The 21,625-nt window shown below is 42.4% G+C and overlaps 2 protein-coding genes across 3 annotated transcripts in view; one reads left to right on the top strand and one right to left on the bottom strand.

The window, feature by feature from the left end:
• syne1a (spectrin repeat containing, nuclear envelope 1a) overlaps positions 1 to 8,418 on the top strand; it is a 124,217-nt gene extending 115,799 nt beyond the window's left edge. The window contains exons 135-147 of the mRNA XM_085383127.1: positions 15 to 152; positions 296 to 487; positions 1,002 to 1,320; positions 1,848 to 1,916; positions 2,272 to 2,405; positions 2,901 to 3,027; positions 3,105 to 3,316; positions 3,573 to 3,779; positions 4,160 to 4,288; positions 4,607 to 4,861; positions 5,026 to 5,100; positions 5,620 to 5,678; positions 7,248 to 8,418. Of these exons, the coding sequence (XP_085239253.1) occupies positions 15 to 152; positions 296 to 487; positions 1,002 to 1,320; positions 1,848 to 1,916; positions 2,272 to 2,405; positions 2,901 to 3,027; positions 3,105 to 3,316; positions 3,573 to 3,779; positions 4,160 to 4,288; positions 4,607 to 4,861; positions 5,026 to 5,100; positions 5,620 to 5,678; positions 7,248 to 7,524 (2,193 nt within the window). The 3' untranslated portion in view covers positions 7,525 to 8,418. The remainder of the gene's footprint in view (positions 1 to 14; positions 153 to 295; positions 488 to 1,001; positions 1,321 to 1,847; positions 1,917 to 2,271; positions 2,406 to 2,900; positions 3,028 to 3,104; positions 3,317 to 3,572; positions 3,780 to 4,159; positions 4,289 to 4,606; positions 4,862 to 5,025; positions 5,101 to 5,619; positions 5,679 to 7,247) is intronic.
• Positions 8,419 to 8,558: 140 nt separating this feature from the next.
• esr1 (estrogen receptor 1) lies at positions 8,559 to 19,884 on the bottom strand. 2 transcript variants are annotated; one of them, XM_085383129.1, is made up of 10 exons: positions 19,427 to 19,884; positions 18,355 to 18,563; positions 17,426 to 17,542; positions 16,775 to 16,962; positions 16,530 to 16,683; positions 14,995 to 15,133; positions 13,873 to 14,006; positions 12,457 to 12,640; positions 11,941 to 12,279; positions 8,559 to 11,164 (listed from the first exon to the last, which is right to left on the bottom strand). In XM_085383129.1, the coding sequence occupies exons 1-9, from the start codon at positions 19,861 to 19,863 to the stop codon at positions 11,943 to 11,945; spliced, it is 1,899 nt and encodes a 632-aa protein (XP_085239255.1). In that variant the 5' UTR covers positions 19,864 to 19,884; the 3' UTR covers positions 8,559 to 11,164; positions 11,941 to 11,942. The 2 variants fall into 2 exon arrangements, with proteins under 2 accessions (XP_085239255.1, XP_085239254.1); XM_085383128.1 differs by having other exon boundaries at positions 8,559 to 12,279.
• Positions 19,885 to 21,625: the final 1,741 nt, after the last annotated feature.

Genomic DNA, 21,625 nt, shown 5'->3' with positions numbered 1-21,625 from the left:
TTGGTCTGTCACAGCACTTCATCAGCCAGAGGGAGGAGTTTGAGACTGCACGTGACAGCATCCTGGTGTGGCTGACTGAGATGGACCTACAGCTCACCAACATAGAGCACTTCTCTGAGTGTGACGTACAGGCCAAAATCAAACAGCTCAGGGTAAGACGATTTTTTGAGTGCATGGCAGCATACTATTGTCTTTTCTCTCTTGTTTGATGAAATCACAATACTTGAGAACTGCTTTTGACAGGTCTAGTTAATTTTGGGTAAATTAAAAAAAAACAAAACGTGTTTCTCAACAGGCGTTTCAGCAGGAGATCTACCTGAACACGGGGAAGATCGAGCTGGTGTTCAGGCAGGGTGATGCTCTGATTGAGAAGAGTGAACCTCTGGATGCAGCTGTCATCGAGGAGGAGCTGGAGGAGCTGCAAAGATACTGTCAGGAGGTCTTCGGACGAGTGGACAGATACTACAAGAAACTCACACGACTCCCTGTAAGTAAAAATAAGAAAGCTAGCCTGCCGAATTTCTGAATATCATCTAACGACAATATTTAGGAGCAGGTTAAGAATTTTCTACCCCACATGCAGAAAGCTTTCAGGGCAGATTTGAGTCAAAGGGTACGTGGCAAACAGTCTGAATGAAAGTGCAAGCAGATGTGTTTTTGTGAAGCAAATTCTGATTAATGTGAAAAACATGTCCTATTGAAATGTCAGAAATGAAGCATGAACTCTCATTGCAGTGGCAACTTCCTTTGTTTTTAGTTTTCTTGTATTTACAAGTTGCACTTCTGCTTATTTCCAGGACCTGAAGATGTTAAAATAAACACATCTTCACACTCCTGACATGGTGTAAACATGCCGGACAAAGACACTGAGCATGATTATTAGGATGTCAACATTTCAATACACATGCTCACCTACCTAGTCCTTAGAAACTGCACTCTGTCATGTTTTAGTTTGAAATTGCAACATTAACTATATCTCTCGTCTCGCCTGTCTCACTCAGCTTGCAGACGATGAGCTCGACGGTTCAGACAGAGAGCTGGACATGGAGGATGGAGGAGACCTCTCTGAAATGCAGTGGAGCGACTCCTCTTTGCCCCGGACATCAGCGCGTCCAGCCTCGGGCACTGTGGCTCTCGTCCGGGCCGACCGCTCAGGCAGAGACACCCCGGCCAGCGTGGACTCCATCCCGTTAGAGTGGGACCACGACTACGATCTGAGCAGAGGCCTGGAGAGCCCCTCAGGACGAGGCAATGGGGAAAGAAGCCAAGGGCAAGAGGACGAGGATGAGTATATGAGGACGGCTGCCACAGCACTATCAGGTTGGTCTGATGGATGATTAGCTTGATTTAACATTTCCCAGAAATAAACAGTTTTGATGGACTTGCTTAAGTACATATATACACATATACATATAATAGGATAGGATAGGACTTTAATAGAATAAATAGTTTAAAGTTTTGCAGTAGCAGCATGGATGACATCACACATTTGCCCTGTCAGCAGAGGGGTGGATGTGAAAAATTAATAAAGATTCAATTATGTCAATTAAATTCAGTGTAATAAAAATAAATAAATATCTAGAAAGTACCATGTTTTTTTTTTTTTTTTTACAGCAGAGCAGCTTAACATGTGACATTTGTCTGCAGGCAAGAACACAACCTATAATATTTTTTATAAATAAGAAAAGCACAAAATGAGCTCACACGTAAACACTTGTCATTGGAATCACTACAAATTCATTGTTAAATAGTTAAAGACTTAATTCAATCGAAGACAGAGATCCCTCAGAGATCCCTCAGAGTCGTGTGTGCATTGTAAGTAGTGTCTGTTGTATGTCTCTTCCCAGATGTAGTTATCCCAGAGAGCCCAGAGGCCTATATAAAACTGACAGAGAAAACACTGAAATCATCCTCTGGTAGGAAACAGCACGAGTTAGAAGCGCATGCCGTCAACTAAATCACGTTTGTTTTTGTTTTTTAAACAGGCTGGATGTCCAACCATCTAGATAAATCTTTGTATAGTTGCATGCAGGCATGAGTTTTCACTCACTGAATAACCACCGCATTTTTAGTAGTGTGCGTCCACATTTGTGTCACATCTAATATCATAAAACTGAGCTCTTGTTTGCGATGGCTTGCCGGTATGTTGCGTTTCAGACTAATGCATGCCATTTCAGCCCCATTCAACACCACAAGCATGCTAATAAAGATTTGTGTTATTGAAACTTTTACTTCTCTGTTTATGTAGATCTGCTTGTGCTTTTTGTGCAGGTGAGCCAGGCCAGCTGGAGGCCAGTCTCAGGCAGCTGGACCAGGCTTTGGACGCAGGGCGGTATCACCTCCAGCAGAGAGAAGCCACTGCCAACCGGGTCAGCCCCGATGTGGACTCCACTTACATGGGCTACGTGAGTCTTCCTCGTGTTTGTTTGATGTCTTAAAGCAACATAAATGATGAATAGCAGCAGTAGTAGCTTCTTTCAGCTGCTCCCTTGTTTAAAGGGGGTCACAGCAGCAGATGGGTGTGCAGACTTTTGCACTGACACAAAGCCTCCCAGGGATTTGTGTTCCCTTCTGCTCTCAAAGCAGGGATCTTCTGCACATTAGGGAAATAGTTTAACCACTAGACTGACACAAACAATGAATGGTAAAAACTATAACATTGTCATATGAAGGTTTAGATCATACATTTGGATCTTAATGATAGATTAAATGCCCTAAAAAACCCAACTAAAGTCCAGTAGTGATGTAATAGTTAATCATGATCAGTGTTACTTTAAAATGGATTGCATCTTGCTACATGCAGGATTTTTATCCCTAATTCTCTTCTTATTCTTAAACAAAGGTTTTTAAAGCGTGATGTAAATGCAGTAAATGCCATGTGGCTCATGTTCTCCTCACAGATGCGTCTGATGGGAGAGTGTCGCAGCAGCATAGACGCAGTGAAGAGAGCAGAAGGAGAGCTGACCGAAGATGAGGATGAGATGCCGGGACTCACCAACCCTACCAACACAGACACACAGAGCGCCGGTCAGTAAACACAAACACACACATACACACTGCAGATACTGTGTGGACTGTGGTTCCATCATTTGTTTTCCCTCCAGGTGTGATTGAGCGCTGGGAGCTGATCGAGGCTCAGTCTCTAAGTGAGAAGCACAAACACAAACAGAACCTGCAGCAGTGGCAGCAGCTGATCTCAGATCTGCAGACCTTGAGGGCTTGGCTCGGTCACTCGGAGGCTGAACTCAGCCAACTGCGAGACCTCGATCTCAGCACTGACATACACACCATCCAGCAGAGAATCAAGAAGCTCAAGGTGGGTGCATGCAGAGTGCAGCGTTGCAGAAAGTCCAACAAATCTGCAGTTATTTAGTCACCTGTCAAACTTCCAGTGCAGTATGCTGACATTTTCCTCCTTCCCCAAACACTCACATTTAGGTATTTCCACTAGTTTTCGATTACTAGAAAGCAGCATATCACTGTGCTATAAATACATCTTTCTCAGCTTCCTCTCTCTGATGCCTGGCTCATTGCTCCAGCACTCTATAATTAATCACCTCTCTTCCATACAGGAGCTGCAGAAGGGGATGGATGCTCACAAGGCAGAGGTCCTGTCCATCAACCTGAGCAGTGCTGACTTCCTCCAATCAGAGCCCGACTCTGAGGAGGCGTGGGAGCTGAGGGACAGGCTGAAGGAGATGAATTCGCGCTGGGACCGGCTCGGCGCCTCACTGGAGGACTGGAGGGAGGAGCTGCAGAGGGCACTGATGCAGTGCCAGGTATTAAAAGCACACACTAACTTTGGCAGCCCACTTTTAAGCTCTACAAATTTACAGCAGTAAAAATATCCGGTGCTACAGCGGTTGAGCAGGGAGCCACGTGTCTTAGAGCCAACTGCAGGAGCCTGGGTTCAATTCTGACCCGCTGCCTGTTCTGCCAATCTCTTTTCACCTGGAAGCCTATCGCTTCTTCAATGACCTATCCCCCCCCCACATATATTCACTGTGTGTACAGTGAATATATAACACACATATATTAAATATATTAAAAAATATATAAATACCAATTATCTTGTTATTGAAAAGTCTTTTATTTCCTCCTTTTGCAAAACTGGGCATGAGAGACAGCCTTAACAAAAACAACTGTTTATATTTGTCAGGAGTTCCATGAGATGAGTCACGGTCTGCTGCTATGGTTGGAGAACATTGACCGCAGGAGGAACGAGGTGGTTCCCATCCCCCAAAAAGCAAATCGCGAAACGTTACGAGCTCATCATAAAACACTTATGGTATGTCTCTCTTAAAACCGCCTCTGTGTGTAGTAGACTAACCTGGTGTGAGTTTCATACGACTGTTTTACCTTTTTACACTGATCAGTGTTACTTCACAAAGTGGGCACACGTGACTCCGTGTCTTGGTCGATTTGTTCAGACTTGTAGCACCTTTCGTGCAGATGCCCCCAAATTTTTTATATAACACAGTCAGAGGAGACAGAAAACTAGAAGTTGTCTGATTTTTTTTTTAAATAACAAGTTGAGGATGCACAATAGGTCTTAATTTCTTCCTAATGTGTGGGTGACTCCTCTGTCCGCTTTATTGTTCTGCAGCAAATCAAGTGCGAGCTGCTGGACTCGCAGCAGAAGGTGTCGTCCCTTCAGGAGCTGTCAGCTCAGCTGCTGGTCAACATTAAACCTCAGAGTCTGGCCCAGACCTCAGAGCGGACCCAGGCTCAGGGCAACGAGTGTCTGGAGGCCCAGGAGAAGGTTCACGTGATCTGGAACAGGCTAAGGCTGCTCCAGAGGGAGGTCAACTCAGATCTGGAGGGGCTGGAGAGGAGACTGGGGGCCATGGATGCAGAGCAGGTCAGATATATATTATTGCAAATATGCCTTGTACTTGTGACATTTGGAATGACAATAAAGTTGAATTCTATTCTATGATACTGAGTGCTCATTAGTTCTTTAGTGGCATTAGTTTGTTGTAGATCTGAACATCAGAGCGAATGTTGTTGTTTTGGTGTTTTCAGGATTGCTCGCCATTGCCTGTTAGCAGATCTACAGCACCTGGTTCAGATGTGACCAGCCAGACCCGCAAACGATTGGTAATGTCTCTCTTCATAATGTCCAGAAGGGAGAGGGCTGAGCTCACATTACCTTCCACTTGTTTCTTTTGCTCTGCTAACATGTTTGTGGAAGAAAATGTAGTTGACCCCTCCCACCTCCCTTTTTTTGAGATGTTTTTGCTGCCCCACATCATAATGATCTGCAAAAAAACTCACAAGAAAACCTGGCTTTTCGTTTCTGTAATTTTTAATTTATGTGTAAATACCTGAATATTAACTTTTATTGTAAATGACAGCTAAAACATTTAATCGTGTGAGGTTTTTTTTGGGCTTGACCTTTCTGGATTTAGTTTTGAGAAGCCAGATTTCTTGGTTCTAAAAGTCAATCACCGTCATTGATTATGCTGCTGCTCTTTGGTTATTGATGATGATTTCTCTAGCAATGTTATGGCTCTCTTTATGTTGTTTTTATTCTCATCTGAGGCTTTGTCTTTATTTGCCTTTGACTGAAACATTGTTTTCTTTCTTTTACCCCTCCCTGCTCATTATCTGGTTCAGCCCCGAGGCAAAAGTAGTCAGGCCCACCCAGGACACCCTGAGAGCAGCCCGCGCCACAGGTACCTCTCTCCTGGACTCTAGAAACTTGGGATGATGGTGGAACCAAACCTTTCCAACAAGCATGATTTTTATTAACTCAGTTAGGCACAATCACCTCGTCAAAGATGTGGCAGATTTATCATATTATTTCGATTGCAGCGTTTGTGATCCGCTGCTTTGAGGTTTAAACCCGGCGTTCCATGATCTTCCCTTATTCTCGAGACCATGTTGTCGGCTCTTAAACGAGAGGGGAATCGCCTCCATCAGGCCGCTCCCCTTCTCCTTTAAATGTTTTTTTTCACTGCTTCTCTTTGCCCTGCTGCTTTTTGAATGGCATCATGAAGTATTGCCTTCACACATTTTGCTTCTTCTGACTTTGTAGTACGCTCCTCGCCCACTAGATGGCACTCTCTGAGCCCCACTGTCCCCACCTACCCACCCACACCCCAGCGGTCATGCCTTTAGCTCTGTTTTTCTTTTTTGTTTTCCTTCCTCTTTCATTCCCTTCATAGTTTTCCAACAGGATATGATGCATTAACTCCTGGTCTTCCTTCCACGTTAACTCCCATTTTCTCCTCCGTTTCCTTTCCAGACCTCTTTAAACCCACCCCCTTTACACCACATAGTCTCCTAAACTCCTGAACTAATCTTCCCATGAGGGTTGTAGAGAAACTAAATGTGCTTTTTCCCCTCACAGTTTCTTTATGTTGTACATTTGAGATTTTCCAAGTAGAAATTCAGCAGAGGAGAAGGCATTGCCTGGCCAAATAATTTGAAGCACACATGCGCAGCGTGCACATGCCTACTCACAGCTGCATCACTGTACGATGGAGGTCAATGAAACTGGGATGTCAGCTTGTCTGACCCTCTGTCTCCATGATGACGGGTCGCAGTAAGAACATGCTGTTCTTCCCTTAGAGTTTTTGCTCTGTCAGTGGAAATCTCCAGAGAGGCTTTTGGCATTTCTCCTGCTTCTGTTTGAAAAGATATGTGGCATTGAACTTTCACATAGTGAGCTCTGAAGCCAGAATCCCCCCCCCCCCAAAAAAGCAAAACACACACACACATACACACAGTGATACGGTGAGACGCAGTCCATTATCTGTGAATGCTGTCTTACACGTGCAAGTGAGTGCCTGTTTTGTGTGTTTGCAAATTTCTACATGAGTGTGACTCTTTTTGTATCCTTTCTTATTTTTCCGTTCAACATAATTTTGTTTTCATGCTCTAAATGTCAGATTTACAAACTATAAAATGTAAAAAACCAGTGAAAAATGCCCGCCACAGTTCCCCCGATGTCTTGTTTTCTCTAAAAGCCTTTCAGCTAGCAACTAAAAGCTAAAAATCGACACGAGTAGAGTGTTTGACAGATGAAAAGCTTAACGAGACAATTTCCTACCATTCAGATCCTTTCCAGGCATTTTAAATGAATCTGCAATATTATTCATTAATTCATAGTCTCATGAAGTCGGAGCATTTTTCACTATAAAGCAGTTTTAGCACAAATTAAAAAAAAAAAAAAAAACAACAACTAGTGATCTGAGCCCCACTCTCTGCAGTGTTTAATTTTTGTCTGGGTCTTCCTGCAGCCGGAGCAGATCACCAGGCGCCGCTGGCTGCGTTTCCTCCCGTTCTGACCTCTCAGACGTCACTTCATCAGCTTCCTCCTCCTCCTCAAAGGATAAGTCCTTCCTGCTGCGGGTCCTCAGGGCAGCGCTCCCCGTCCACTTGCTCCTCCTGCTCCTCATCGGCCTGGCCTGTCTGGTTCCCATGACGGAGGAGGACTACAGCTGCCACCACGCCAACAACTTCGCTCGCTCCTTCCATCCCATGCTGCGCTACACCAACGGACCTCCACCCATATGAGGAGCAGCTGATTTTTGTATTTATTTTTTTTAAATCTACCTACTGCTTTGCCAAGGACTCCACTGACTCATGTGAATGTTTCCTATTCACCCTGTGCCCTAAAGGAACAAACTCTTCCCCCTTGCTGGGGATGTATTATGAAGTATTTCAGAGGTGACATGAAGACTGCTGTCACAAAACATTGCACACCCACCCACTCACCTGAGTCACCTCAACCCTTTAAAAAAACAAACAAACAACAAAAACACTCTGGATACCCCCCCCCCCAGAAAAAAAAAAGAAAAAAAATTCATGTCGTTTTAACTTAAATAAGTATTTTATTTTTAAGGTTTCTGGAGAAACCTGCGAAATCGTTGAAAAACAAAGCACTATTTATATACTGTATGTTGGGAGCCAAAGTCGACTGTGCATTTTTGTCCATTATATCAAGTGCTGCTACTATTTATTTAGTGTTCAATCTGTTACTAGATTGTTAGCATTGATTAAGCTGAAGCCCCACTGTGAGTGGGGGGGATATTGTAAATTTTAAGAGCAGGCCTGCCGTCAGAGTAGCAGATTATTTACAGCCTTGGGTCTGAAGAGATTAGTTTCAGACTCACGTTTGAACATCGACTGAGGAAAAAAAAGACCAAAACCGCACAGAATCAGGTCAGCAGAAGTATTTTTCCCCAGGATGACTCGTTTCAGAAGGACCTGCCTGTCAATTTGGAAATGAAGTCTAAAACCTGCACGTAAAGCACTGACACGAGCACTGTCTGAAGGTACTGCACTGATGCCCTCCAGCCAAGATGGCAGACTTCTTTCTCCAAAAGCCAAGGCTTGTACTTTTTTCTTTTTTTTTAAATTTTAGTATTTTATCAACTGGGACAAAAATGAAAAAAAAAAAAAGAGGATGAGCTCTCATTTGTATATCATTGTTTGAAATGCCTTTGAGTACAGGCAGTTATTTTTTTATCTTTCAGTTTGAGCATGCACTTGAAAGTCTCTCGCTTTTACGAAGGCCAAACAATCACTGGTAGTTTTAGTAGACGGCTGTGACATGAAATAGTGTGCTTTGTAATAACTGCGATTATTATTCTGCGGTGATGAGACATCTGAATCTGTTTAAAAAAAAATTAAATATGAAAATGGTTATTTATGTATGTACAGTTTGCTAATGCCAACTTCATGGAGAATACCCTCTTTGCAAGTAATAAAACATGAAATATTTACTTCTGTGGATTTTGATTTGGAGAAAATCGAGTCAGGAGAAAGGCGGTGATGAACAATGCTTGTTGTTTTTATTTGTATGCACAGTAAACAAACGACAGTCAAGGCAGGTTTGGCTGGATTTACACTTCCAAATCTGATGTTTTGATCCTGTGTGGAGGCTTTCCACACGTCTCTCAAATGACAAATCTGCAGCTGCCTCTTTTTTTAATGCTTCTCCCGTGGCAACATAAATTATAATTGCCTGCAGTTTCCACTCATCACAGGTTGCAGGTAATTTCATGTTTGGGCTGGCAGCATTTTGCATTGAAAGCACGCAGAATAGCAGCCAGACTCGTATCTATCGCTACAGAAGCTGTGTTTTGATCCCAGATTCAGTTGCTTTATTTATTTATTTATTTTTCTGGAGTCAGCTTGGCTCCTGTGTTAAAGTACTTATTTTTTGCATCAACAAACTAAAGGCTGGGTAAAAACATTTAATGTCCCCCAAATGCAACTGGATTAATAAAACAATTAGTTAAAAACGCAACTAGCAAACCATCAGTTGAGCAAAAGGTGTCAAATACGGACTCATCCCTGCTTCCCAAGTGTGACTGTGTGCAATTAATCAGATGCCGTGTGACTGCAAACAAAATTAAGAGAAAGGTACACCTAGTGAGCAGAGTGCTGTGTGCATCGGCTTTATTAACGTAGAGAGAAAAAGAGGAAGGAAGGAAGCAGGCAGAGCCGGGGCCTCATACACTGAAACAGCCAATGATGGTGCAAACAAGAAGTCACTAAAACCTCATTTGAAAAATCGTATCTCATTGTGTTTAAAAAAAAAATGTGTTGACCTGAGTTCCAGGGCATCCAAGACATTTTTACACTAATCTACAGTGTACACAAGTATTATATATATTTTGCTTCCAAGGAGCCAAACCTCCTTGTAATTTCAGTTTTCTGACCTTTCTGAAGGTCTTTCGGTTTTTCTTTGGACATTGGTTCTTTCACACCATATTTTTTTCTTTAACACTAACCCATAAATCAATTAAGCATAAAAAAAAAGGCACCTAACTCAAGAGATGGACCAGTGCTGTGTCTAAACAGTACAGACAATTTAGCAAAGCAGCACTTTTAAACTCCCCTGAGCTTTGTTGCTAGCATCCTGTTGCAAAGATTTAATCATCATTTGTTCCCATTTCTTTTGCCAAATATATCAAAAATACCAAGAATACCACAGTTTGGCAGGCAGACAATAGTATTTTGGCAACAACAAGGTGATTCCGAAAGAGCTATTTCCCAAAAACGTATCCCAGCGTATCCCAACAGGGTTTGCAAAATTCCGGAAACTTAAAAGCTGGAGGACAAAAGAAGAAGTAATATTTCTGATTAGCAGATGAACAGTAAGGGAAAGTGAAGTCCTTCTGATAAAAGAGCTGATAAACCCAAACTTTAAACTTTTGGTTCAATTCATTTTAAATATGTGCAGAGAAGGTCAGGAGAGAGGAACAACAGAGAGTGTGAGTGGACGTTCTGTCAGGGTTTTGGGGCTGCATTTCAGCCAGTGGGGTTGGAGATCTTCTCAAAATTGAAGGAATTGTGAATGCACAAAAGTAGCATAAGGGATTGATACTATCTGGAAAGCGTCTCTCCCTGAGCCCGGACCTTAATTATCAAAACAGTGTGGGGTCGTCTTCATAGACAAGAGAACAAAAAGCAGCCAACATTCAAAGAAGAGTTTTGAATGTCCTTTAATGAGCCTAGAGAACTATTCCTGAAGACTACTTAAAGAAATCACAAGAAAGTTTGCCTAAGCCAGTTAAGGCTGCTTTAAAAAATAAACGTGGTTAGAGCAAATCTTGACTTTCAAGCTCATTACATCTGTACAAACTCTGTTTTTACCTTATATACTGTATTTTTATGCTTGTTTTCACAGGTTCCAACAAATCCCTGCATCTATTTCTCATTTTCCTAGAAAAATAAAAACAAACGAGGGTCGAATCAAGACTTTTGCACAGTGCAACCAATATGTAACGTATATTGGTATACTCTATGCAGTCCAAAATGTGCATTTAATCTGATGCAAGATTTTAAGCCTAAAACATTGAGTGGCATGTTGTAGCAAATTATTCAGAGGCTAAACAACCCCCAGGCTGACTGCACTGTTGCAGCTAATCTAAAGTTGGCAAGCTGGCTGTTAAATTTGTCCTCACTGTGTGTTGAAACCATTTCAGGCTGTTAGTCAGACCCAAAAACAGTTTGAATACGTGACCTCAGGAATTTGTAAGTCAACTAAAAGAGAAAAAAAATCTGATAAACTTCCTTTTAGGTGTTTCATTTCTTCAGCTGCATCAAATTCTGCAATTTAAACAGAAATTAGGTTGACATATATTCATTTTGGAGACTTCCTTTTTAACACCGTTATTACCTGTTTCAGCGTGTAGTCTCTCTGCTAACCACACACGTGCACAGTGAACACGGACGGCCACATAAGAGAGTAAGGAAAAAGGATTTGACGTAGGTTAGCACAGAGAACAATCCTCCTGTACACAGACGTTACCCAACAAACAGCCAACTGATATTTAGGACTCGATCGCACAATTTCTGCCAACTTAAAATTCAACAGATACATCCTCTCCCACTCCTCACTTCAAAATTGCCATCACTAAAATATTTTTTCTCAGATATATCTGAGAGAAAATTGGGTGCGCTCACCCACATTACCTGATATCTATTTTTTAACAATACCGGCATCTAAGCACAACGAATTCCACGTTCATTTGAACTAGTTTTACCATCATTTCCTGCATAATTCTTTCTCTTTTATTTCCTTTATATGAAAAAATAATGCCCATCAGCCTCTTAAATCACAGAGGAAGTGCACTTTGGTCGAGGCGAATAAACAGAAAGATTAGCTGCTCATTGTTTGAAATCACCGTAGCTAACAGAGCACCACATTAAACATCTGCTGTTTTGGAAATGATAAGCGGTACTGGAAAGCTGATTGAAAATCACAGGTATCATTAAAGGCAGCGTACAAGGCTGACAGCACTGAAATTCAGACTGCTGTGCAATTCCAATGAGAAGGTTCTCACTAAACAGCTATAAAAATCACCTCATTTATAAATATTCTCTCATGCAAACTCGACTATAACCACCATCTTTAATTCACCAACCCCTTTTTTTTAAAATTCTCTGCACAAACCATCCATAAAAATGACTTTAAACCTTCATAGGATGCGGGTGCAGTCGGAATGGGACCCCCTGTACTTCAGGACACCTGGACCTGTGGGCGCTCTGCTCAGGTTCTCACGCCTCGGGCTCTCGTGGTTGCCTTGAGGTCCTGAACTGGAACCAGCCGAGGAGGTGCCTTCATCATCGCCACCACCCCCGCCGCTGCTGCTGGTGCTGCTGGTGTTGGGAGAGTCTCTGTCACCCTGGGACCAGGACTGAGATGGTTTGACTGGGCGATGGATGCGTTGAGCATCCAGCATCTCCAGCAGCAGGTCATACAGAGGCACTTTGTTCTTACACTTCATGCTGTAGAGGTGCTCCATGCCTTTGTTGCTGCAGGGAGTGTAACCAAAGAGAGATGGTGACCTCACCTGCTTTCTAACACTGCATTCTGCAACCTAGAGTCTCTGTTAGATTTTACAATGTGTTTAAAACCTTCCTCACACTGTTACCGTCATCACATTAGGGCGACTGAAACTAGAAATTTTCTCACAGTGTTTTGAGTTCTACCTCATGTGCCTGATGTGGGAGAGCAGCAGGAGCAGCTGGGCCTGTCTTCTTGACTGGTGCTGAGCCGAGCACCCCAATTGGCTGATATGAAATATGAGCGCATCGGTAATGGTGTCCAGCATGTGTTGCACTGCCGCGCTGTTGTGAAGGGGCTCCATTGTGCCAGTGCAGAAAGAAAAGGCACCTAAGAGACCAAGACATCATCAGCTCACTGCCAACTTTCTGTCTAAAGCTCGTTTTTTCTCTTGAACTAATCTTTTCAAACATGTTTTTCTTGCAATATTCACAAAAAAACACAAAAGTTTAAATAAGGATGTCACTGTAAGCTTAAATGCCCCGTTTTAGAGGTTTCGTTTTTTCTACTGTTCATTCCGTATGATGTCATCAGTGAGACAAGATATTTCTGGTCATCTCAGGCACACAGCTTTGTTTGTCTTTATCTTACAATATAAAGCACCTTAAAAGGCAACTGTTGTTGTGATTTGGCTTGATATAAATAAAACTGAATTGAAAGATAATTGCTGTGTTACCACAAACAGATTGCATATCATCGCCGACTCAACCCCATTCGGTAGCAAACTGATAGCAGACTGACTGCGTGTTGTTGAGGTTTTATTGCCGCCTTAAAAGCGACACGTCAACATCTACGAGTGGTCCAGGATCTGGACCCCAACCATTTCAAAGCCGACAAAATCATGACATCATTGCACGCCGCCACAATAATTTTGGTTACTGTGCTGCAGTCTTCATCCGCTGTTTTCCCCAGTGTGCCTGCAGCATTAAAGGAAGGTGCGCTAAAACAGCTCGTTTCAGATCAAGGCGTGGCTCCTCTAGTTGAGTCCGAGAAGAAAATTATGGAGCTTCCTTAACAATACTCAGCTTTCTTACAATGAAGAAACGTCTAAATTTTTATTTGAAAAAGGATCTGATCCACATGCTTAAGATGACGCACGGCAATCTCAGTAATCTAAAGTTCATCCCGCTCCAGCAGCTGAGCCAGTAGTGTCATTTCACTGGTATTTCAGACTTCTCTTATAGAATACCTCAATCTCCGGGGCAAACACAGCCCTCTGTGCTGTCTCATGTTGTCATGGGAACAGCTATTGGTTATTGACGGTACAGATCTCTCCAGAACGCTCTGTTCGCCTAATCTGTCTGCGCAGCACTGAGAGCTTTACCTCTGTGGGTGTAGTTTGACACTGTTCAATATTTACTCTCAGGAGCAGATACACAAACCTTTGGTGTGGCGTTCTTGTGAACAAAACGGAGTGGATATTAGAAAATAAATAAATAAATGAACTAGGGAGCGGATCCTTTTATTTGTGAAGTGTCCTTCGATGTTTTCAGGTATCAGTTTGGTCTCTCTCTCTCTTTGAAATGCTTTCACAAGGAGGTCACGTTAACACGGTGTCTTACCAGAGTTTAGCAAAATGATAGCTTTGAGACAGACAAACTCCTCAGGTTTGAGCTTGAGCATCCGGAAGCGGGACACTGTGGCCAGCAGCATGTCGAAGATCTCGGCCATGCCCTCGACGCATGTGCCTTCAGTCCTGGACAGCAGAATGAATTAATGTGTCATGCAGGAAGAAAAACAATATCAAGATCACACAAGTTACCCAAAAAGTCACATTTTAACAAAAGCAGATCACCGCTTTAGTGCAGAAGGAGAAGAGCACCATCAAACTATCAAACAAGCAACCAGATAAACAACTAATGGACTGAATGGCTGCAAGGCTCCATTTGTCCACACAGTTGAAAGGTGATGGAAAGATGGATAATGTGGCTGGAGTGCAAGTTAAAGTTGGATGGCACAGAGCTGAGGGAATTTGCCAACCCTGGTCCAACAGCATTTTAGTCATCAAGTCCAATTGGAGAGGACACTCATACAGGGACCAGGTTTTAGAGATAATACTCTCTAATACACTTTTGAATCAAATGGGACCATCAGGCACATCAGAGGGTAAAAGCTCTGTCTGCCCGCAGGTCTCCCTCATCCCTCGATCTGTCTCTGCCTCTCTCTTTTTCTCTGAGGTAGATACTGTGCTTTGGCCAGCTTGTTTACTCTTAACATGGCGGGAAATGGAGGGAACAGGCTGTGCCTGCAAAGCAGAAAACAGCCGTGTCTCCCCCGTATCTCTATTTTCTCGTCCTCTCTGTTCATCATTTAGCTCTATCTCTCTCTCACTGTCATCTCTCACTCCATCTTTCTTCATTTTCCATCATTCCTTGTATTGAGGGTTTGATTAAATCTCTTTCCTGGCTGCAAGCTCAGCACTGTAATGATGACGGGGTATTTCAGGTAGGAAAGAGGCTGCTCTCCTCTCCATGGGGAACATGTAATTAGTCTTTCACCGTGTGACAGACATGTTGGGATGGCACAATGCCTGGCAAAGTGTGAAATGGAAAATTTACAATGCTGATGTATCACCCTTAAGATGTGTCTGAGATAGAGAAAGAAAGAGAAATAGGTTGGAATAGCAGGGACAGCGAGATGAGAAAGGATACCAAGGTGAAAATTAGGGAAGTATCCCTCGCTACCTGTCCAGGATGAGGTCCTGTGCGAAGATGAGTTTGCCAGGACAGTGGATGGACCTCCAAATGAGCCCGATCATCAGCACCTCCAGCCACGAGCTCTCCAGCAGCAGCACCTGATCGTGAAGAGACAGCTGCAGAAAACCTAGAAACACAAAATACAAAGCACGTTGTGATAATTTTTGATGCCATGCAGGCAATCTCAACCACACCCAGCAGATTTAACAATTCTGAGCATTTGAAGCATCCGTCCTGAAACAAAATAAGGCCTTTAGCCAGAAGACTCACAGATAAAAGCAAAATAAAAATCTTCACTACAAATATTAGCCATTAGTAGTTTCAGCCATTATTCTGTACTCAGAAATTAAAAACAAAAAAAGTAGATAAGTCTACTCAGAATATCTGTGCTTTTTAACCAGGACAAGTAATAGAATATTAATGTCTCCTGCTCACCTTCAACTCACTCAAAAATGACTAAAACATCCACACTCTTGTTTTAAGCCAGAGAAAATCTACTTGAATATATCATCTGCAATCTCTGCTCACAAAAGAAGCTTTATTGCTGGCAATCAGCTGGGTTAAATTCATATATAATTACAGCCAATCTCCCCCATTGTGCCCCCTGTACAATGTTTGGAACCTCTTGCAATTAAAGTTGGGTATCTTTGGGCTTTTAGTGACACACAAGGTTGTAATGCCTCAAAATCTGGGTTTTAAACCTCCCTGCCAGGTTTGTGTGTGTGTGAGAGCACATGTAAAAAGGGTGATGTGTCTTATACTGCATTTAGGCTCTATGGGGTGCCTGCAGATTGACCAAACAATCCTCTCAAAGGTGATGACTGTAACTACTATTTCTGTAATGGCTCTGTATTCGTGTGGGGGGCTTATGTGTACTTTTACTACAGAGGTCTCCCATCTCTTCGCTGTTTCCTAAGAAGTCAAATTGACAACAACACACACACGACTGCAACTTCACACATTACGTCTGTGCACGATTAAGGGATTTTTTTCCAAGATTTTTTATTAGATGTCACGATGCTCCAAAGAAATGGCGCACATAATTTGCATGTGACCTCACATTTATGCACATGTTGTAGACTGATGCGCTATAACTATTTAACAATAAACAATAGGATACTGTAGCACTTGCATGATTACTGGAAACATTTTATTAAAATAGATCATAAAGGCATCACTTTGCCATACACATACAACTAAACCTGATCATTTTATGTGTGGTCATTTGTCATTTTGTGATGTAAGCCACAGTTTCAGGGCCTGTTAGACATTTAATCTATAAATTATTACAGTGCTGTAATATTTTTTCTTCGTCTTACAGAGAGGATTTTTGTTGATGAACATCACCAGATCCTTGGAATATCCTAAAGAGTCAAAGAAGACTTCAGGCTAAGATGTATCTGGTAAACTAACACAGCCATTCTATGAACACCCTCTGGATACTGTCTATTGCTGCTCTTGTCTTAATGTTTAATTGTTGCTTCTTTAAATTCTTCTTTGCTATACTTTAGATTAATTCCTACCTGGAAGCTTCTTGGCCCATGCGATCATGTGAACCAGCTCCTTGTCGGCCATGCTGGTGAGTAGGGTCATCATGGTGACCTCCGTGTAGGGTTGGTTCATCTTCTGACGAGAGCACAGGGTTGGAGGCTCAGCACCCTGGAGCAGGAGGAGCACCTGGATGACAATCAAAATTTCCCCCTAAATCAATAAAACCTGATAGTGGACTTTCATAAAAACCTGCTGTAGATGCTCACTATTTCCTCACCTGATCAGGAGGTATGCTATTTAAAGAGGATCTTCCTCCTCCACCACTTGTACTGCTGCTGCTCGTTGCATGCTTCCTTCCATCATGAGGGGGCGCCTTTGTGTGTGGCAGGTCTTTGGCTGGTTTGTCTCTGTCGCAGGCCCGTCGTTTTTCACGCCGCAAAACACGTCCGCGGTCCTTACGCATACCTTGAGGACAGACCAAGGATGAAATAACATCATGATACAAAAAAAAGAGGGAAAAAACAAACAAGTAGTCACGGTGTGTAGATAAATCACTTCACTCTTTCCCCCACATTGTTCAAAAATAACTTCATGTTTTGCCACGTCTTACCACAGATGCGCAGATTCTTTTGGACTACTGAGTGATTCAGGAAGTATGAAAACAAAAATGTGACTGAGCAGTTGTACTCCTTAAGAGGAAATCTCTTCAAGGTCATGTTAAAGTTAGTCTCAAGCTTATCTGGATCCAACAGCAGCCTCATGTTTGTGCCAAGTTTTTCCACAGCAAGACAATCAGTTTTTAAATTTATAAAGAAGAGTGTAATTTTTGTTAAAAAAAATTATTAATAGAATTTCTAGACACGATTTTACAAAAAATTAAAACGTGCAAAAGGTGGAGAATCTTTCTTCTGCTGGTGTTCACCCTCACCTCCTTTCATCATGCCCACTTCGTAGCACTTCCTAAGACGGCAAGCCTGGCAGCTCTTCCTCCGATTCTTGTCAATGGTGCACTGATTTGTCGCTGGGCACATATAGTCATTGTGACCTGAGATGAAAGAAAATCTATTACTTTCAGCTACCCACTTCAGTGTGCAGTTCAGATTTAGGTTATTTAGTAGCCAGGTGCACTCTATTCCCCATTCTAAATGAATCTGAGATGGAGCAAATTAAAACGTGGCATCTTGGCTTTGTCATTGCCATGGAGACAATTGGTTTCTTCTTGAGCGCTCTTTCATTGCACGACTTTGCATCAATGCACAAACCGCATCAAATCATAAACATGACGCAGACACCAAGCACACTGAGTTTTGGTTTGCACACATAGGGGCAACAGCACAAAGAGTTTGGAAAACAGTTGATGTCTCACAAATGAAAATAAATAAATGGACTGAAACCTAAATTGTCTCTCAGTTTCACAATGTCCACTTTCTGACATGCGTCCTCCCTCCGTCTCCTCCTTTAACCCAACAGTATTCAACTCCAATTAGGCTGCTTATTTTTCTGTAAACATTACAGGTCGTTCACTTCTGTAAAATGAGCCAACAACATCCAAACTTCCTGTCAGGAATGTTCTTTAGATTTCCCCATGTCATAAATTAACCCATATTTAATGTCTTTGGCTGAAGGACAGGACACTATGTCTTTTCTGCTTGATAGCACTCAAAGTTAAGAAGCCAATTACTTTAGTGCACTGTGTTCTTCAATACTGTTATTTTCTATGACAGACACAATAAAGCCCATGATTTAGACAGTTTCCTAATTTAATCAACTGTAGTTGATCTGTAGTGTTTCACAAAATATAGCGCAATCCTTTTATATCTACTGATGACAAACAGATAAAGCAGACAGACTACCTACCTTGGATGCTCCTCTTGAAGAAGGCCTTGCAGCCCTCACAAGACCACACCCCATAGTGGTATCCAGACGCGTAGTCACTGCACACAGCGCAGAAACGCGTCTCTTTGGTCATTTCAAACCCCCCAGCTCCAGCTCCCAACTCGCCCACGCCGTATGCCTCATCACGGGTACCACACTGGTCGTCTCTGGGAACCGGCTGATGGCTGGACCTGCAACACGCCATGAATTTTAATTTGGTAATTTCTTTTGTTTTCATAAAGATAAAGCTCAGTTGCAGAGTTAATCAAATAATACATCTGGATATTTTTGCCAAAAAATGGAACATTTTCTTTTCCCTGAAAATGTTAGGCAAGTCATTTAGTGATTAATCAAATCTTATCAGAACGACTTTAATACGACAGCAGCTGACAGGAGGAGCGGAGTTTTATTTTTCACCTGAGGCAGGAAACAAACTGTGTGTGTGCGTCTGTTGTTCTTACGTATTGTTCCCTTTTCAAGGTCCTTAACAAAGTCCTTAATCTCTGGAATTAGAGACCAGGACAAAGCTTGATCCTTTCCTCAGAGATAATAGTTATGTTTTGTATAAAGCAAGAGAATAAAAACAATGTGGTTATATAATTGTTCTGTTATAACGGCATTTACAGGACCCAACTGAATGTCACTGCCATAATTCACTAATTACAAATTCTGAATTTAGTTTTCCAGTAATATTTTGTTCTACTGTCCCCTGGTAGAACACACCAATTAAATAAATAAATGCCAGAAAACACCGGGCTTAATTCTTTTCTTTATGGTATAGTCACCTAAAATTTATAATGAAGACATGATAGAGGCAGCTACAGCTGTCGCAATGAAGCAGCATACCTGATGAACTGGTTTTGACTGTACTTATCATGTTACGCTTGCATAATCACCAGACTTTTGCACAAACACAACTGCCAAACAATCAAAACCAAGCCCTGGATGTGCCATTGCCAGACAAATAATTAAATGTGTCAGAAGGGGGTAATAATTCCATTCACTTTTTTCCTGTCACTTTTCTCCACCAGAAAAAAAAACTGCATTTCCTCACCTGTAGACGGGTGTTGAAGTGGTTTCCAGATAGTGGTGGCTGGGCGGGTGCATAAAGGGGCTCAGCCGTGGGCTGGAGGGCACAAACACAAGTGGACTGGTTGTCCCACTGCCCAGGGACTGAAGACTGCCATCGGACGGTGGTCCGTGAGCGTCCAGAGGAGCCGAGTAGCAGCCAGTGGTGGAGTGGCTGTAAAGAGGAGTCGGGGCAGGGGTGGGGGCGGCATAGTCATAAGACCCTTCCAGGAAGTCCACAGTGGCTACCCCTCCAGACCCCCGGCTCTCTTCGGGGTACATGTCGTAGAGGGGGGCACGCAGCGATGGCGAGACGCGAGTTGGAGAGTGGGGCTCCAGCTCTGAGGAGGCTGGGCTGTCCCTGGGTCTGAGTACTGGTCCGCACGGCTGTCTGCTCTGCGCTGGGCTCTGCCTGAGCAACATCACAGCACAACAGCAGTGATAAGCAACATGATTTAGACTGGCTCTCCCATTTGTTGGGAGGGGGAGTGGAGAGGAGTGTTGCTCTCCCTCTCTTTATTTTTTCCCCCTCACTTGCTCTCTGGGTCTCTTCTCTCCAACAAAGCTTGTCAGACAACTTGAAAGCTCCACTGTTATTCAGCTTTTTTGTGTCTGCCTTCAGCTTCTGGTCACTAAGCTCCAAAAGAACAAAATAAAAAGAGTTTTAAACAACTCTTCCTGTATTTTATTTATTTTTTGTCAGCAAAGCACCTCCTTCTTTTCTAATACATCTTCACCAAAGTGTGAGAGGGAGAAAGGCTGGTGGGACAGAGGGAGAAAAAATAGTCATTCACAAACAACTCGTGTCTTCTCATGCGTGCCACAGTTCCCACTCGTCATTTGTGTAATATGGAAGAATTGTCACTGGTTGCACCTGTTTTGCTGAGAAAAGTTGACTGCTTATTCATTATTTGCTCAGCCGATAGCAGCACAGGACAGATGTGATGTACTGCCAGTCTATTTGCAGTGAGATTTAAAGAAATCACTGTGGACAGTTTACAACAACAACAACAACAGCAGAGGCTGAAAGAAAACCACAATCTACCATTACTACTACTATACTACTACTCACCACTTACAAACGAAGCATCCTCCTATGTGCTGTACAATGTACTGGCTCTGCTTGCCTCACAGGCATTTAGTTGAGCTCATTGGACACAATGGGAACAGTGGAAAGGTTTGAAAAAAAGGATAAACAAATTAAAGATACAGCCAAATCGATAACCGTGGTGCGTTTAAGTGCCAGGTCACCATAACACAGCAAACAAAGCAGGAGGTCAAATCTCTTTCTGACAGCGAGTAATTACACAATCAATCCCCAATGAAGAGATTGATAATCATTTTTATGCTTCACATTTATTTCTTCTCGTTAAAAATTGCAATAAATCTGAGAGAAATTTTAAAAGATACCTTCTGAGTCACATTCCATTAAGGGAAGGTTGATATAAGTTACAGATCCACAGCATGGACCAGTTAATCATCACTTTATCCGTTCAAATCACAGGCGAAGCAGAACACTATGTGTACAAAAACAAAGCCAAGGGACCGACCAACCACTGTTGATAAAAATCAAATGTAAAAAATAACTGTTTACAGATTTCGGAGTCAATGACAGAAAGACGCACAAAAATTATTTGGGCCATTTGAATTCACGTCTTCTTGCTACTCAAGTGAGACATGTTGTAATTTATGTGAGAAATTTATAAAGTCAAACATGTTCTCATGCAATAATTAATGGCTACCACCAAGTGGGGGAGAAAACTTGACACGGAGCCCTAATTTTCCTTTCTCTGTGGTACATCTTTCTTGTGTAAACAGCCCAATTTTCAGGACATGTCAGGTCAAGTGGAAAACAAGTGGCCCTGATGATTTTTTCTATTTTCCCTAGAGTAAAATGAAGACATTGTTACACCAGGGGAAAAGAAAATGAAGGGTGAGAAATGAAACAGCTAAATCACCTAAATGATTCAAGATAAGATGCTTCCTGCAGTAATAAGGCCTCATTTTCATAAGGTACCACATTCACAAAGCATCAGAGCAGCCTAAATTATGCCAGTGTTGTTACAGCTCATTCTGAATTGTAATGCACATACTGCAGCATTTCCAGCTGTTTTGTTGGCCATTTTTCTTGGCCCAACCCGACCTGAGTAAATGAAAGGTCATCAGGAAAACACTCTTATAAATA

This window comes from Rhamphochromis longiceps, linkage group LG15, assembly GCF_057381845.1.
Source record: "Rhamphochromis longiceps isolate RC_006_pf linkage group LG15, R_longiceps_female_GT1.1, whole genome shotgun sequence".
Lineage (NCBI taxonomy): Eukaryota > Metazoa > Chordata > Actinopteri > Cichliformes > Cichlidae > Rhamphochromis > Rhamphochromis longiceps.
This window is presented reverse-complemented; position numbering and strand designations above follow the sequence as displayed.

Excerpts from the sequence above, each read along its gene's own strand:
- esr1 (XM_085383128.1), bottom strand. The coding sequence starts at position 19,863 with ATGTTGCTCAGGCAGAGCCCAGCGCAGAGCAGACAGCCGTGCGGACCA. Across the intron at positions 16,963-17,425 it reads AGTGGGCATGATGAAAGGAG|GTATGCGTAAGGACCGCGGA; the intron begins GTGAGGGTGAAC and ends TCTGTCCTCAAG. Across the intron at positions 12,280-12,456 it reads TCCCACATCAGGCACATGAG|CAACAAAGGCATGGAGCACC; the intron begins GTAGAACTCAAA and ends CACTCCCTGCAG.